This window comes from Eptatretus burgeri, chromosome 5 (assembly GCF_056783735.1).
Source record: "Eptatretus burgeri isolate ZD-2024b chromosome 5, Ebu_testis_v1, whole genome shotgun sequence".
Lineage (NCBI taxonomy): Eukaryota > Metazoa > Chordata > Myxini > Myxiniformes > Myxinidae > Eptatretus > Eptatretus burgeri.
The window spans coordinates 11,602,158-11,617,743 of NC_140965.1; the positions used below are offsets into that span (position 1 = coordinate 11,602,158).

General features: G+C 44.4%; 1 protein-coding gene across 2 annotated transcripts in view; it reads right to left on the reverse strand.

Annotated features, from left to right (window-relative positions):
* The window catches only part of LOC147025848 (USP6 N-terminal-like protein), a 79,705-nt gene that overhangs the window by 50,733 nt on the left and 13,386 nt on the right, over positions 1-15,586 (reverse strand). Inside the window, exon 3 of one of the 2 annotated variants that reach the window (XM_085880727.1) lies at positions 2,392-2,605. The exons of the other annotated variant lie outside the window; for it this stretch is intronic. Coding sequence (XP_085736853.1) covers positions 2,392-2,395 — 4 coding nt within the window. The 5' untranslated portion in view covers positions 2,396-2,605. The remainder of the gene's footprint in view (positions 1-2,391; positions 2,606-15,586) is intronic. 2 annotated transcript variants of the gene reach the window in all.

Sequence of the window (15,586 nt, forward strand, 5' to 3'; positions counted from 1 at the left end):
CACAGACAAACAAACAAGCAGTCATAGACTGGTACTTACGAAATCGTCAACTTGACCTCTGACCTTGTCTAATAAAGGCTGTCTCTAGAGAAGGTAGCGACGCAAACCAGAAGTTTCTACGATGATTCTGTACCAAACCTCTCATAAAACATCCGATTTTTACCAGAATTTCAACAACCGAGTGTTAAGTATACTTAACCGTTACCAAAATTGAAGACAGGATTGAAATCGACTTTAAAACGAGCGCGTAATGCCGTGTGTTACAATCCCCCTGATTAGCATAATCTTCACTTAAGCCTCAGATACGACACCCGACATAAATCTCATAAAACATCCGATTTTTACCAGAATTTCGACAACCGAGTGTTAAGCATACTTAACCGTTACCAAAAGTGAAAACAGAATTGCGATCCGAGTTAAAACAAACTCGTAACGTCGACCGAAGCAAAAATCTCCATTTCTCCACGCAATTATTTAATATTATTTTATCAAAGTCACAAAACCGTAATATTCGGCCATCCACCAACAATCTTTACATAATCCGACGGCTTAGCGAGTCAGGCATGTGACGATAACCTTTATTGGGATAAAAAAAAAGACTTTTAAACACCATCTTTATCGAAAACACCATCAGCACACACACGCAAAACCTTTACGTGACTCAAAGCCACGTCTGCTCAAGCGCGCTGCACCATGTGACGAGCCGTGACGCGACGAGTGAAATATTTTTTATACAATCTTAAAACGTCTCCAAAACATCCGATTTTTACCAGAATTTCGACAGTCGAGTTTTAAGCGTCCCAAGCGATCGCAAAAACTGAAGACAGAATTAAAATCGAAGTTAAAACGAACTCGTAACGTCGACCGATGCAAAAATACTCCATTTCTCCAGATGAATTTATGGAATTATGTTTGACCTCACTGTGACCTTGACCTTTGACCGATTTTGACCAAAATCTAATCAGCACTAGCAATCACCCTCCTGAATCACCTGTGGTGTAATTTGACATTGGTAGCTTCTTCCGTTCTTGAGTTATCATGCCTACAAACAAACACGCACACAAACAAACAAACACACAAACAGAGGACGGAAGTCATCAATATACTTACAAAATCTTTAGATTTCTTAAGTAACAAATGGACAAACAGGGTTGAAAACATAACCACCGTCCACCTTCGGTGGTGGAGGAAATAAATCAATAAAAGCTTAATACATAACTCAAAGAGCGAAGGCGCCACATGCACTCAACCACTCACATACAAAGGGAAAGGCCAGTCAAGGTCTTAAAATAATTACAGGGTAAGCAGGTCTCTTGAGCGAGGGTGGCTCACCATGGCAAGCAGGGCTAAGTCCCGGAGTCCTTTGGTCGGACGGTCTGGATTGTGACATCGCTCTGCATACCAACCGACCCGCTCGACTGCTCCATTCAAACATTCATGAAAAGCAATCTTGTACCGCACTCTCGACTGGCCTCAACAAGACCAAGACAAAAGAACCATCACCAGAGTCCACGCGCAGCCATTGATTACCTTCCCACAGCCACGTCCGCAGCATCCTTCGGCCTCTAGCCCACCACCACAAATTGAGCAGCTGCCACAGTGGCAACATCATGCGGGCCACAAGAAGGTTTGTAAAGCCACACAAGGGAGGCCAACACAGCCATTATAGTCCTCCTGCTGCCACCTTATCCTTACCGTGCCTGGTTATACAGAGAGGACACATACAAATTACAATTTCCTAGCGAGGCTCTAACGCCAGCTCCACAGTCTCTCACGGCATACGTAAGAAAAACAAGCAACTTCACTCTAACGGATACCTTGTTACACAAACTTATCTAACCTACGTGAACATGCAAACCACGCTAACGTAACATCCTAACTAGTATGTAACCCGTCCAATGTAAGAGTATGCTTGGAACTTCATGCTTTGATCCTAAAGGGTAGGACATGTGAAGGATTCAAGGAGGCAAACTTATCGTGCAGGTAGAATACTGAAGTATAATGCTTTCTTGTGAAAAAGTATAATAACGACCATTAGTGACAATCACCATAGTAACCGTCTCCCTTCTTTACGGGGGGGGGGGGTGGGGGGAGTTGCAAGCCACCATGTGGAAAGTTGGTGCTTAAAAACTACTGAAAATCATTCATTGAATGACAGCAGATTTCGATACAACTGAAGCTGAAAATTTATGCTTTAAACCTACAGAGTCCAAGATGACTTGAGGATGAGGTGGGTTTATAGAGGAGTGTGGGGGTGGAGGAGGGGGGGAGAGGGGAGAGGGATGCCGACAGCACTTGCCCAATGCAGTTCCAGCTAAGATTAATGTGACCCTGACGTGTTTGTCCAAAAAAAAGGTTCGTTAGAAATACTGAAACTGTGAGGCCACTTACACATTGTGATTACCAGCAAGCCTCCTCTCACACGGAACTGCGCTTGGTTTCAGGACCAGTGTGATCCCGAAGCAACACCAGGTCTTTCCTGAGATTTACTTTCTCATTTCAGCGTAAATTTGCTCTCAAGCAGATGTTGCGACACTATGGCAAATCGGACGGTCACAGCTGCTGGATTGAGAAGAAGGCTTTCTGAAGAATTTCCCACCGAGGTCTGCGGGGCAGAACACCCTCAAGCAATGCCACATGAACAATCATTCAAAAGTATCGTCTCATAATCGATGACAATGAGTGGATCAAAAATATTGCTTATTCGGCAAGTGGGAGAATAAAACTTGATAATAAGGTAACTGGAAAAAAAAGAAAGGAAAAAAAAAAGGAGGAAGGGTGAAAGGAAGAAAGAGAAAAATGAAAGGAGAGGCGGAGAGAAATGGGAATGCATAAAAAGGGCAAGAAGAGGGTGATGTCATTCCATAGAAAAAAAAAAAACAAAACAAAAAAAAAAATAAATCACATTTCAATGTCAGATCTGATGTCAAAATCTCAGATTTTCTGAAAACTTGTCAGATTTGTTCCTCTCCAGTTAGAAGGTTACACTGGCCAAATTGCACCTTCAGAGGTTAAAGGTCAAACTGTTGAGCTATTTGCAAGACCATAGCAACTTCAGCGTTCTAACTGTGGTGCAGAACCGAGTATGGTGTCAAATTAAAGCCCTTTTCAAAAGGATATTTTGGATTCTGACCAAAAAGTGCAGAATGACAAGTCGACAGCTTCGGTCGATGATGCCGCACAGGTGATAGGACTCGAGGGTCGTGAAAACTGACGCCCTTAGAAGAACAGGAGGACATCACACCGAGTCAACATGAAAATTTTTCACAAAGATTCTCCAGTCGTTTGGACAAGTCGCTTTGAAAGGCGAGCAGAGCAGTCAGGTTCCAATTCATCGATAAACCTTTCCAGTGTACGTGTCACTTCCCTCTCCGAAGGTAGGATTAATAGTGGGCAACCTAAGGTAATCAAAATCCCACAGGCAAGAGCCTCAAACCATTCCAAGGACCACAAGACTTCTTTAAACAAAATTACAAGCCAAATGATAGTCTATCTACATATTATATATACTGTATAAATATTAAAAATCTCTGTCAGTCTGTCTGTCTGTCTGTCTGTCCGTTGGGGAAGGAGCTTCCCAGTTCAATGAGGAGCTTCAAAATCAAATTGCCGCCGTTTTTTGGCTTCATGTAAGTCTCGTACTTTCCTACTTTTACAGCTTTATCTTAACTCGAATTCAACTTCTGATTTCATTTTTCATGGTCGCCAAGATGGTTTAAGTTTCAGTTGCAACAAAAGGTGAGGAAAAACAGGACGAATATTGGCGTTTTTAGACAAAAATGTATTCTAATGTCTGTTTTGAATGTATCTGGTCAGACACCAAGTCAATCCAGTCAAGGCAGAAGTCACTCTACTAATCCACACCCTCTCCCAGCCCTCAACCATTTCCGCCACCCTCTCAAGATCAAGTCAATGAAGTCAATCCTCCCAAGTCAATCCAGTCAAGGCAGAAGTCACTCAACTAATCCACACCCTCTCCCACTCCTCAACCCTTACGGCCACCCTCTCAAGATCAAGTCAATGAAGTCAATCCTCCTAAGTCAATCCACTCAAGGCAGAAGTCACTCTACTAATCAACACCCTCTCCCAGCCCTCAACCCTTACCGCCACCCTCTCAAGATCAAGTCAATGAAGTCAATCCTCCCAAGTCAATCCAGTCAAGGCAGAAGTCACTCTACTCGTCTACACCCTCTCCCACTCCTCAACCCTTACCGCCACCCTCTCAAGGTCAAGTCAATGAAGTCAATCCTCCCAAGTCAATCCAGTCAAGGCAGAAGTCACTCTACTAATCAACACCCTCTCCCATCCCTCAACCCTTTCCGCCACCCTCTCAAGATCAAGTCAATCCTCCCAAGTCAATCAAGCCAAGACAGAAGTCACTCTACATCCTCTCCCACCCCTTACCCTTACCTCTCTCCTCTCCCCTGTGCATGGTCCAAATGTCATACATGTGGATTTCCAACGGGTGCCCCACGAGTATATACAGTATATATTAAAAGTAGCCAGATTTCTCCATCGATCCGTCCATCCCCCTGTATGTCACATTCTAGGACGTCCTGACGGCGTTACGTCTGGGACGTCAATACGCCTGGTGCTAGATTTTTTTGTTTTTTGGTGAACAAGTGTGCGTTTAACTAGAATGAACGCTCGGTTGTTAACGGAACAAAATGTATCTGGATTTTTTTAATTTTTTGCAATATTATTGACCGTCAATAAACTGTATTACTGTACTACAACATACGGTGGTGAGAAAAAAGTTTGTGACTCCATCAGAATTTTCTGTATTTCTTTATGTATTTGACCTAAAATGTGATCAGATCTTCATCCAAGTCCTAATAATAAATAAGGAGAACCTCATTAAACAAATAGCACACACAAAAATCTACTTTTTCATTTATTCATTGAGCAAAATGATCCAACATTCAATTTCTTTGTTGGAAAAAAAAAAAAGGATGTGAACCTCGAGGTTAATCAGTTCAATTAAGGGGGTAATTACAGTCAGGTGTTTCAATCAATGAAATGACAATCAGGAGTGAGTTTGGGTGTCCCTGCCCAATATGAAAAACAAACTATACTCGAAACAAACATAAACCATCAGAGTCTGGTCTTCACCAAACGGGTTTGTGGAAGCGTGTCACGCACCGATCAAAAGAGATTCCTGAGGACCTCAGAAAAAGAGTTGCTGATGCTCATCGGTCTGGAAGGGGTTATTAAAAACATTTGTAAAGATGTTAGGCTCCACCAATCCACTGTCAGACATATTGTGTACAAATGGAGAAATTTCAACACCATTGTTACTCTTTCCAGGAGTGGTCGTCCAACGAAAATCACTCCAAGACCAAGGAGTACAACAATCCAGGAGGTCACAAAGAACCCCATGGTAACGTCCAAGGATCTGCAGGCCTCTCTCGCAATGGCTTATGTCAGTGTCCATGAGTCCACCATCAGGAAAACACTGAACAAGAATGGTGCGCATGGGAGGATAGCAAGGACGAAACCACTGCTCTCCAAGAACAGCATGCCGCCAATATCCGGTTTGTTAAAGACCACCTGGATGGTCCAGAAGGCTATTGGAAGAATGTTCTGTGGACAGATGAGTCGAAAGTGGAACCTTTTGGCTTAAATGAGAAATGAGAAAAATTAATAATAAAAAAGAACCCACATTCCAAAAATTAAATAATTATGCCTGCAAGATCATGTGTCCGATCAGGTGGAAATTTAAAACGTATATTCCCCATCACGACTCGATCATAACTGCGGAGTTTCACGTCGATCGATGAAGCGGTTCAAGAGAAAAAAAAAAGTTTTAAGATTTTCATTCAATCCAACATGGCTGCCACTGCCAGACCACGTGACCGAACCCAAAATTGGTAAAATTAAAAAAAATCAATGTCACAAACTTTGTTAAAATAATAAATATGACGGTTCACAATGAATAGTCGCAATACAAGAGCAGATCAACAAGGATAGGTTAAACATGCATCAACTCATACATCCCATTACATATCGTTTCGGCGATTTATGCTCACAGAATATGAAAATGTGATTGTAACTGCCAATAAGCTACCACTCTGACTGCGTTATCTTGTCTTATATCATGCCGTAGGCATGTCGGAACTCAAAAAAAAAACATTACAATTCACCATCTGAGATAACACCGATAAGTTGATTTTGGGGCCTTGGCTCATGGACTGTGGGGGTGTGTTCCTTTAGGAAGCAGCTTGCGATCATTTGCCAAACCAATCGTTCTGTATCAACCGCTTTGCAAGTGGAGCAAGTGATTGAGAGAGGTGGTTCGTTATGTAAGCAAAAATGGCCACCGTAGTTGGATTGAAAACGATGTACAACCAATGAAATGTTCAGACGTACCTCTGTTATCAATTGTTGTGGGCCGGGGGGGGTCGGTGGTGAGAACGACCGCTAGGTGGGGGAGGTTACGCCGTCTCCCACCAGACTCACCGGAATTGTAGGCCGTCTCTCCGGATAATTCCGTGAGCTGGCGGGTCGCTGAACCGACCGTGGACGCCAATATCTCAACCGCGTAGCGTAGGGTCTGTTTGTCTAATAGAAAACCAATTTACCTAATTAACGACACGATTTCGACTACCGGGGAAACCACGCCCTCGGCAAGTCTTGCTCGAACCGGGTCACTCTACCGACTGCGGTAGGGTTCCAACTACCGACTACCAACTCCGGTTCAGGTGCAGCCGAGCGGAAACTGCCAAAGCCGTGCCGGCTGGAATGAACGGATTATCGGGGATAAAACCCCGCCTAAACTCATTTGACCTTCGCAGCCGTGAAGAGAGACAAGCTGGGGGTCAGAGTTCGGTGAGTACCTGGTCGTTGGAGAAAGGGGGTATTCCATGCTGCGGCACTTGCCAATGGTCGTCGGCCTGATACCAGTCACACGTGGGGGACTTGTGGTTCGTGGCGGAGCTCGGGTGGTGAATAGTCAGGGTCCACGGAGGGAGGTCGGGGTCACTCTGCCCTTCCTTGTGGAGGCCCAGCAGAGATGTGTTCACCGCCTCGATGAACCTCTGCTCAACCCTCGTGACAGCAAAAACCAATAAGAACTCGTAACAGCCCCTCGTAACCACTCAAGAACTCCAGCGCAATCCAAAAAAAACACGACACCCTCACAACCCCACCCGTCATTTTTATAGATCCCCCTCGATAGGGGAGGGGTCTTGGTGAAGCCGATGTCACTGTTCGCCCCCATTGGATGGGGCTCCCATGGGTCCACCCTTTCTGGACGGGTTTCGGCCACGCCGGAAAAACTCGCTCTACTGCAGACTAGCTAAAAAGGACCCACCGCCAGATTGAATTGGGACGCTGGAGGAAGCGGCAAGGAACGGCTGCAAGACCCTACCTTGGCAAGTCAGAGTGTTTGTAGACAGCGGGTGGGTAGTGGGTCGTGATGGGGAATGGAATGGTTGTTCCTTGGAGGGTTCGTTGGAAGTAAAGATTTAATAACCTAACTAAAAAGAAGTCGCAACGCATGTTTTTGATTCTCCCATTAGACAAAAGGAAGGGAATCTGACCACACATGTACTTAACGGGATAACTGACTTTTGGGACCTGTATATTGAATGCAAATGGTTTCCAGATCCGTAACACTATACTCATAGTTCTACTGAAACGTGCATTTCATACTTTGGTACTCCTCCTTTTCATCCTAATTGTTCAAGATCTACAAACATACAAACCGCCTCCCCAAAACAACCGCACAGTGATAGGGTGCTCCTCCTTCTGGCTCCCAATTTCTTTATCTTTCTTTCCCCTCTTCCTCATACTCTGTTGTAAAGTTGTAACATGCGACTTCCTGGGGGTGGGGGTGTGACGTCACGCTTGGACGGAAAGCCCAGGTGTTCCAGCATGTTCTTTGGAGTTGCAACGCTTGATTACCGTGCGTTCTGACGTACCCGATTACACCTTACTATTATTTGAAAATTGACTAGATTTTTCGTGATCCCTCATCGTGAGTAATACTCCACCCAATGGAAATCTGACGCAACAAACCCAGACAGTGCGTAATGTGCAGAGGCCTACAGGCCTGAGGACTTCGGCCCACCAGAAAAACAAGATGGCGGCCATCGTCTGGGTGATACGGTGGGTGGGGTCAAGCGACCCATGTGGGTGTGGTTCGGCAGCTGTCCAACCAACGGGTGCACAGTTTTAAAAAAATCAACCCCTCCCCCCAACAAGAACCACACGGTGCTCGTGTGAACCTGTGACGTGTCAGTCACAGGTAACAAGTAATGTTTTCCAATTCCCCATGTTTAAAGTTATGGAGGTAGAGGTAAAAATCAAGTCATGGCTCTTACAAAATCAGTTGAGGAAATACATTTTTTGGCTTAAACTGACCCAAGTATGTTGGCCTTTGATAAACAAATGATTAATCAAAGCTTTTCAGTAGTTTCATGTGATGTTCTAAGCCTGGTGGTGGCGGACTTGGGATCTTGGGGTCCTGAGTTCGAGCCCTGTTGGCTGAAGAATGAACACCAAATGGGATTGACTCAGCCTGTCATCCTTCTGAGGTCGGCAAAATGAGTACCAGTGTACTGGTATAGGGGCACAGCATCAGTGACATAGTCGTGCCCCAACAAAATAAGAGCTATGGGGCAGCCGAGCTGCCATACAGAAGAAGAAAAAGAGGAGGTCTTATGTTCTTTACGATTTGTTACGAAGCACAAGATTTAGAAGCTGTTCGAGGCATCTGGGGGGGGCAGGGGTACAGAAATGCGTGCATCTCGAAGGTGACACCCGGGCTTAAATAGACCCTGAAACATTCACCTTTCATCGGATATAATCCAAATTAATGTTGTGGGGGTGGGGCAGGATTACAAATCTGTCTTGGTTTCCAGACTATAATCCTCCTTTGCCCCAAGAGGAATTATTTTGCTTTGTAGCCATGTCATGCATGTGTCAAATGTATAAGCTTTGTGAAGTTGCTTCGAGTATTTTCTTTTTCTTTGGTTATTGAGCCCTTAATTACACACTTTGGATAAACTCGTTTTCCCGGAACAAAGACCTGGGCAAATGGACATGGACGTTACACCACCAAGGAAGTTTTGTGATTGCAAATTCATGTTTTGGATAAAACCTTTCCCCAAAGAGAAACTATTGCCAGAATGCGTTTTCGTTCTGAGGGTACACACACACACACACACACGGTGTCGTATTATCAACTCGTAACAAAGAACCCGTCCAGGCCATCCTCATGGACGGGTTAACTCACCTAGCTTCCACAAGCATTGTCACCTTGACGTGGTGGAGAGGGTGGCATGCCTTGAGGACCCTGAGAGCTCTGCAGACAGGGGCTCTGGCAGGTCTAACCAAGCCAGACCAGTCCCAGGTGAAGGGCCTGAAGGACAGCAACTTGTCCTCCAGGTTGGAGGTTAGGCGTAGGGCTAACTCGAGTCCCTATATACTTGGAGTAGCGAAACTTGCAATTTGACGTCATTTTGTATCAATCGAACGCGGCGCACCGAACTTGTGCCCATTTTCTAATCAGGCTGTCCTCTGCACCCAAAAGTGAGATTATATTACTTAAAGCTTTATTTTCGTTCTTCCAACGTGCAAGAATAAACACACAATCAGACAGGATTGATATAACCTTAAAACAATCGCAAAAACTGGAGGAAAACTAGAGGGGGAGCACTCGGGAGAGTGCAAAACCTCCGCCGCCAATACTGCTGGGTCACTCAAGTGAACCTTATATCTTATTCATTAAATATGTCAACAGTGCTGACAGAGTTAGTTATTTTCTCCAACATTTTTTTTTTGGGGGGGGGGGTTGGAAATCACTTAAAACATGTAGAAATGCAAAAAAAAAAATTCTCTAACAATTTTTTTGGGGGGGTAACAATTTTGGGGGGTTGGAAATCACTTAAAGCATGTAGAAATTCAAAAAAAAATTTTTTTTTCCTCTAACAATTTCTTTTGGGGGGGGTAACAATTTTTTGGGGGGGGGGGGTTGGAAATCACTTAAAGCATGTAGAAATGCAAAAAAAAAAATTTTCTCTAACAATTTTTTTTGGGGGGGCGGGGGGTTGGAAATCACTTAAAACATGTAAAAATGCAAAAAAAAATATTCTTTCTCTAAAAATTTTGGACCAAGTACAAAATCTAATGGCATGATCCTTGGACCATACCCCCCACCCCCCCCCACCAAGTTTCGTCGAAATCCGTCGAGGAGTTTTTCCGTAATACTGTTCACAAACAAACAAACAGAAAGGGGTGAAAACAGTAACCTCCGATCTTCGATGGCGGAGGTTAATGAAGTGGAAGGAGCGAATAAAAGGTTCACACTGATGAGTGCCGAATTTGAAGTGCACCTACAGAGCGAGTGAGCAGAAGAAACACATACAGGTAGTGACAGAATGCAGCAATTTGAAAGAACTCAACGAAAGAAAGAAAGTGAAAGACCAAAATGGAAGCGCAGCATCCATGCCAAATGCGCACACCATCAAGAGAGTGGAGAATTGGAAAAGATAACAATTGTGAATGAAAATAAATAGAAAGAGCTTGAGAAGATTGATTGATTGGGTGCTCTGTCTGATGGCAGGTCCTTGGATGCTTGGTAAGGGTGATAGTAGGTGGTTTGCCATTGCCTTCCCAGCAGTTCGCGAGGGCAAGAATTTGTAATTTGACCTGGGTGCCGGTGACAACTCGACTCTCTTGACAAAGGACACTTTGGGATCTTCAACATCCACCAACTAATGATAACAGATGGGACACCTGGCTTAACGTCCATTTGAGGTGCGGAACACACATTGATCAATCACCCTGCCTGTGAAACACCTGCATGGCAGTTTATAGCAGTCCAGACAGTGCAGGTACTTTTTGCCACGTATCGCCATGGCTTGCAAACGAACAACCAAGAGAGTTGTAGAGTGCTCGCCAAATGGCTTAAGCACTCAAGCAAGCACTACAATGAAACGGTTGAAAAGGAACGGCTGGCTTGGCAAGTGATAGCAAGCTGATTAGTAATGGGACACACCTGCAAAAACAAAAACATTGGTAATTTCTTAACATTTTCAGATTTTACTCCAAATTGACACTTATTTAGTCCACCAGAACCGATCCTCAAAGCCCAAATCATATCCTGCACTTCAATTTGGCTGTGAGAGGTCGTCGTGGAAAATTGCATCATATAATGCATGAAATCACTCCAAGCTTCTAATTTAAAAACCATAGCACTTAGAAAAGCGGTATACAGGGATTTGTAAATATGAAGACCAGGCATTCGACGATATGAGTGATGAAAGTAGGAAAAAAAATTTCAGCACTTTATCGTTAAGAAACCGTTGCCGCCTGTTCCAAGTCAAGAAACTTTTGAGCAGGCCAAACAAAATGGCAGCTTAAGAACCTAGCGATATGAGAGAGGGCTGACAAAGATGGCACACCGCCATCTTGGTGAGGTTTTTTGGGGTTTTTGTGAAGAGCACCCCCTAAATTATCTTCAAAAGGGGTGTTTAAATTTACCCAAACACCCAGTTTTCATTCATGCACTCCCTTGAGTTCCCATAGTATGTGTGCAAAGGTTGGGTTGCAAGGTTTCATGGTTTTGAAGTGATGGACACACACACATGCACACAATTATACACACACCATGGTTGATTCACTTGGTCTGCTGGTCTTTGTGCTTGACTCGTGGCGATCATATCTTCCATAATATGGACAATTGGCTCAGCAATAAGCACTATCTCTATTGAGCGTGTGCATGGCCAGAGTCCCGCTTGGCTCAATTCAGATACGGCCTGCTGCACTAGCGCACGATGCTCGAGCAGCTCAGAGACCCTATTTGAAGGTAACGTAGAATTATGGGATTTGTCTGGGCGGACCCTTTTAGGGGCTTTGGATCCATGGTCGAACAATCCACGAGGTTCGGTCACGAAAGACCAGGTCACGTGGCATTAAAATAGCCTTCAGAGTGGGACTTGAACCTCGGTTCCGGCTGGAGTCAAATGGCTACAACAGTACATTGCAAAAATTTAGGCAGGTAAAGGCAGCTTGAAAGCAACCCCCAGTCCCTTCAAAAGATTTGAGCGTGCAATGAAAATTATTTTAAAATTAAAGTGGATGTTGTCCTTGCACAAGAAAGTGCTCAAGGAACATGAAGCTGGGCTCTCCATGTAGTTTGTTGTCCCTCTTCAAAACCCCTGGAAAAATGAAGCATCACAATGGAAGGTGTCGACGCTTACCCTTTGCATGCAAGATAAACATTCGACACAACATCAGTAAAATAGCTTCTGAACAACAGCGAGAAAAAAAAGGCTAGCCATATACAATCATAAAAACACATATGTAAAAACGACACCCCAGTCCCAGAAAAGTCATGGAAGTACAGAACAAGGGCAACTGTTGAAAACAACGACATGTCATGCTCACATGACTTGACCATCCCATTTTGTGTGAACAATGAAACCATGGCATGATGAGGACTGGATATCGTGCTCCAATACTCACAAAAAAGGGACAGCATCGCCAATCGACGTGCCATTGTCGGTAGCTCGTGAATGGCCGAAATAACACGGAGATTCATAAAATGACCAAACCGGATCTGAAGATAGAAATCGAGAGAACCTGGAATAGTCCGGTGGTTGGGCCAGGGAACCTTGCAATATTTGGTAACATTCATGTTTTCAATTTTTTTGATAGATCTTAGGGTCGAGATGAAATTTAGGCTGAGTGGCCACTTGTCACTGTCTTGGCTTTTTCAGAATCCAAGATGGCCACCATATACAATCAAACTATAACTTCGGCTGCAACTCCTGTTCTAAGTACAGTAACATGATGAAATTGGTGTCTAACTATATGTTTTAGTTACCAAGGAAGTGGATTATGATGTTATTGGATAATTTGGTAGCCATCTTGATGGCATAAATCCAATATGGCCACCAAAATTGCCTGTAAAAATGCCAAAATTACACTAAATCTAATGTAATCGGTTGTAAATGCAGTTGAGTTAAGTTTCTGTACATATGTGTGCTTTGTGAAGCATAGACATGTATATTATGATTCTGAAGTCATTCGCAAATTTATAAGCAATATTTATTTTGACAGCAATATCGATTTCAAGCAAAATATAAGAACAAAATGTAATTAGAATCGGACAATATTTATTGTATAATTCTCTCAGACATGACATTCACGTGACTCAAAAGTCGACATACATTTAAAGTATATGATACTCCCATTAATAATATTGATAATAATGATAATAATAATAATACAATAATTTGGCAGCTTCACATTGCTCAGTGTTTCAAAGCTATGTCAATACAAATTATACTAAAAAAAATTAAGCAAAATTAACACCCCACTGGACAAAATATCTTATATCTCGGAACTATTAATCGTCCTCATCCTCGACATCCATTGCTCGGTCATTTGTCTCATCGCTGTCATCAGGGATGTCGGCATGATCTGTTGCACTCTCATTGATGTTGAATGGATTGGAACAGGCAGTACCACCACCGCAGGTGCAGAACATTGTGCACGGAAGTTGGCGCCCCATACATCCACATCTCCCACCTCTACATGCTTGCTCAGATGTGCAGCCACATCTGACCAGCTTCAGAATGTGCTCCGGGGCATAGGGTACCCCGTCCTCCATATTCCGAGGGAAGAGACACTTGTTAGTGTCATCAGCTTCCCATCCGTGTTCCACTGCAGCGAGAGTTGGTGGATCCCCACTCAGGGCACTGTACCAGTGAGCGACTTGATGGTGTGCTCTTCCAACGTTCTGCTCAAACGCTTCTGTAGTTGGGGTCAAACTACACAGCTTAGGTGCTGCTGTTGATTTTCCAGTCTTCTGTGCCCATAGTTTCTGGCGGATCTTGGTCATCGAAGAGGTGGGAGTTGTAATGCCATAGCACGCACCCATGAAAGCTGTTGCTTGTTCGGTGACTTCAACGATATTTGCCAAGGGTTTACCAAGTTGATCCAGAGAGTAGCCTTTTCGAGCGGCCGCGATTGCTTTTGTTTTCCCAATTCCAAAAGTCGCAGCAACTGAATCACAACCAGTCAAAGCATGAAGCGCTAAGAGCTCGGGTACGATTGCTGAATGTTTAAGAGCGGTTTCCTTCACGTCAATGGAAGACCGACCAATGATTGGAGACTGCATAGTTATTGAAGACTGGAGCTTCTCGCTCAAGTAGTAGTACACAAGTAACGCGAACACATCCGTGTCATCACATACCACCCGCACCCGTGATTCTGGATGGTATTTTGCCAAATGGATGGCCTGTTGTGTCAGGAGGATGTCAGCTTCTTCATGTGTTGATGCTTGGTCTAGACGAGGTGACTTATGACCCTTCGATACCTGCGTAGGTGTGTCGTTTTCCCCAATAACCACCAACTGGTGGTCCTGTGTCGCATGCTGCAGGAAGTTGTCATCACTCAGGATTGATTCACAAATCAGTGTGTTGAGTTGTTTTTTTTATTGGCTGAGTTCTTGAGTACTGCGTCCCGAGCCGGCAGTGGAGTTTTCCGTTCGAGCTGATGGACCCGGGTAGCGCTGGCTCGAGCTGATCTGGTGCTGCTTTTTGTAGAGTAGTCATAATAACGACCAAAACACAGGTGGACATCAGCTTCAAGCAGCCGCGCGTTGACCCAGACCTTGAACACCGAAATGAACGCGTCAACGGTTCCTTGGGATGGCCATTCTAATGTCCACAAAAGAGCGGAAACATCAATCACCATAGATGTTGGCCTTGTGATAAGGCGTTGTGAAACTTCGACTTGGAGGTTCTTTTTCAGTGTGGATTTTCCCGTTGCCACTCGCATCTGGTCATCAGCTTGAAACATCGAGGGCGGATATGCAGTTAGCTCTGTGGAGAGGACTTGTTCCAGATCGAGATCGCGCTCGCTCACGAGAAGGCCAATCACCTGAGCGTATATAGCCTCTTGATCCATGACGGGATGATCATCGATTGTTAGACGTTTCTTCTTTGCGACGAAGGTTGTCACCTGTTTTGCGAGTGAGCTGTAAAAGCCCTATGGCCATAATGCTTCGAACTGGATCAGCTGATCAGCTCCAATCTCCACTGCCTTGTCAACATTAACATTCCGTTGAGCTAGTTGACCATTTGAGATGTTGAGCAGACATCCTGCATCGTGGGAAGCTGGATCCAATGGGTCAATGCATGACTCTAGAGTAGCCTTCAGTGATTTACGATCATTGCCATCTCGACGAATGTGACTGGTAGATTCCTCCTTGTGGTTAAGCTGTACCTTCTCGTCAGCTCCAGACATCTTCTAAAGGTCACCAGTCAGGGTCATGGTTGCATCCATACTGTACACCCATGTCGCTATCGTTTGAGGATTTTCTGTGTTGCCAATGATGCCACCCGGCCCATGCCCCTTCCTCATCCAGTTCGTTTCAATAAACATGTCGCTCCACTGTCCGTTGTAGACACCAGCAGTGTAGTGTAGTGACTGCTCTCCTCTGCAGAACTTGTCCAGAATATCTGGTCCCAACCAAGTCATGGAGCATACGTAGTAGAGGCCATACCTTGCATAGTTGTACTTGTGGGCTGCGAACATGTATGGCAGCATTGATTCTGCTGTTTTGATGTGG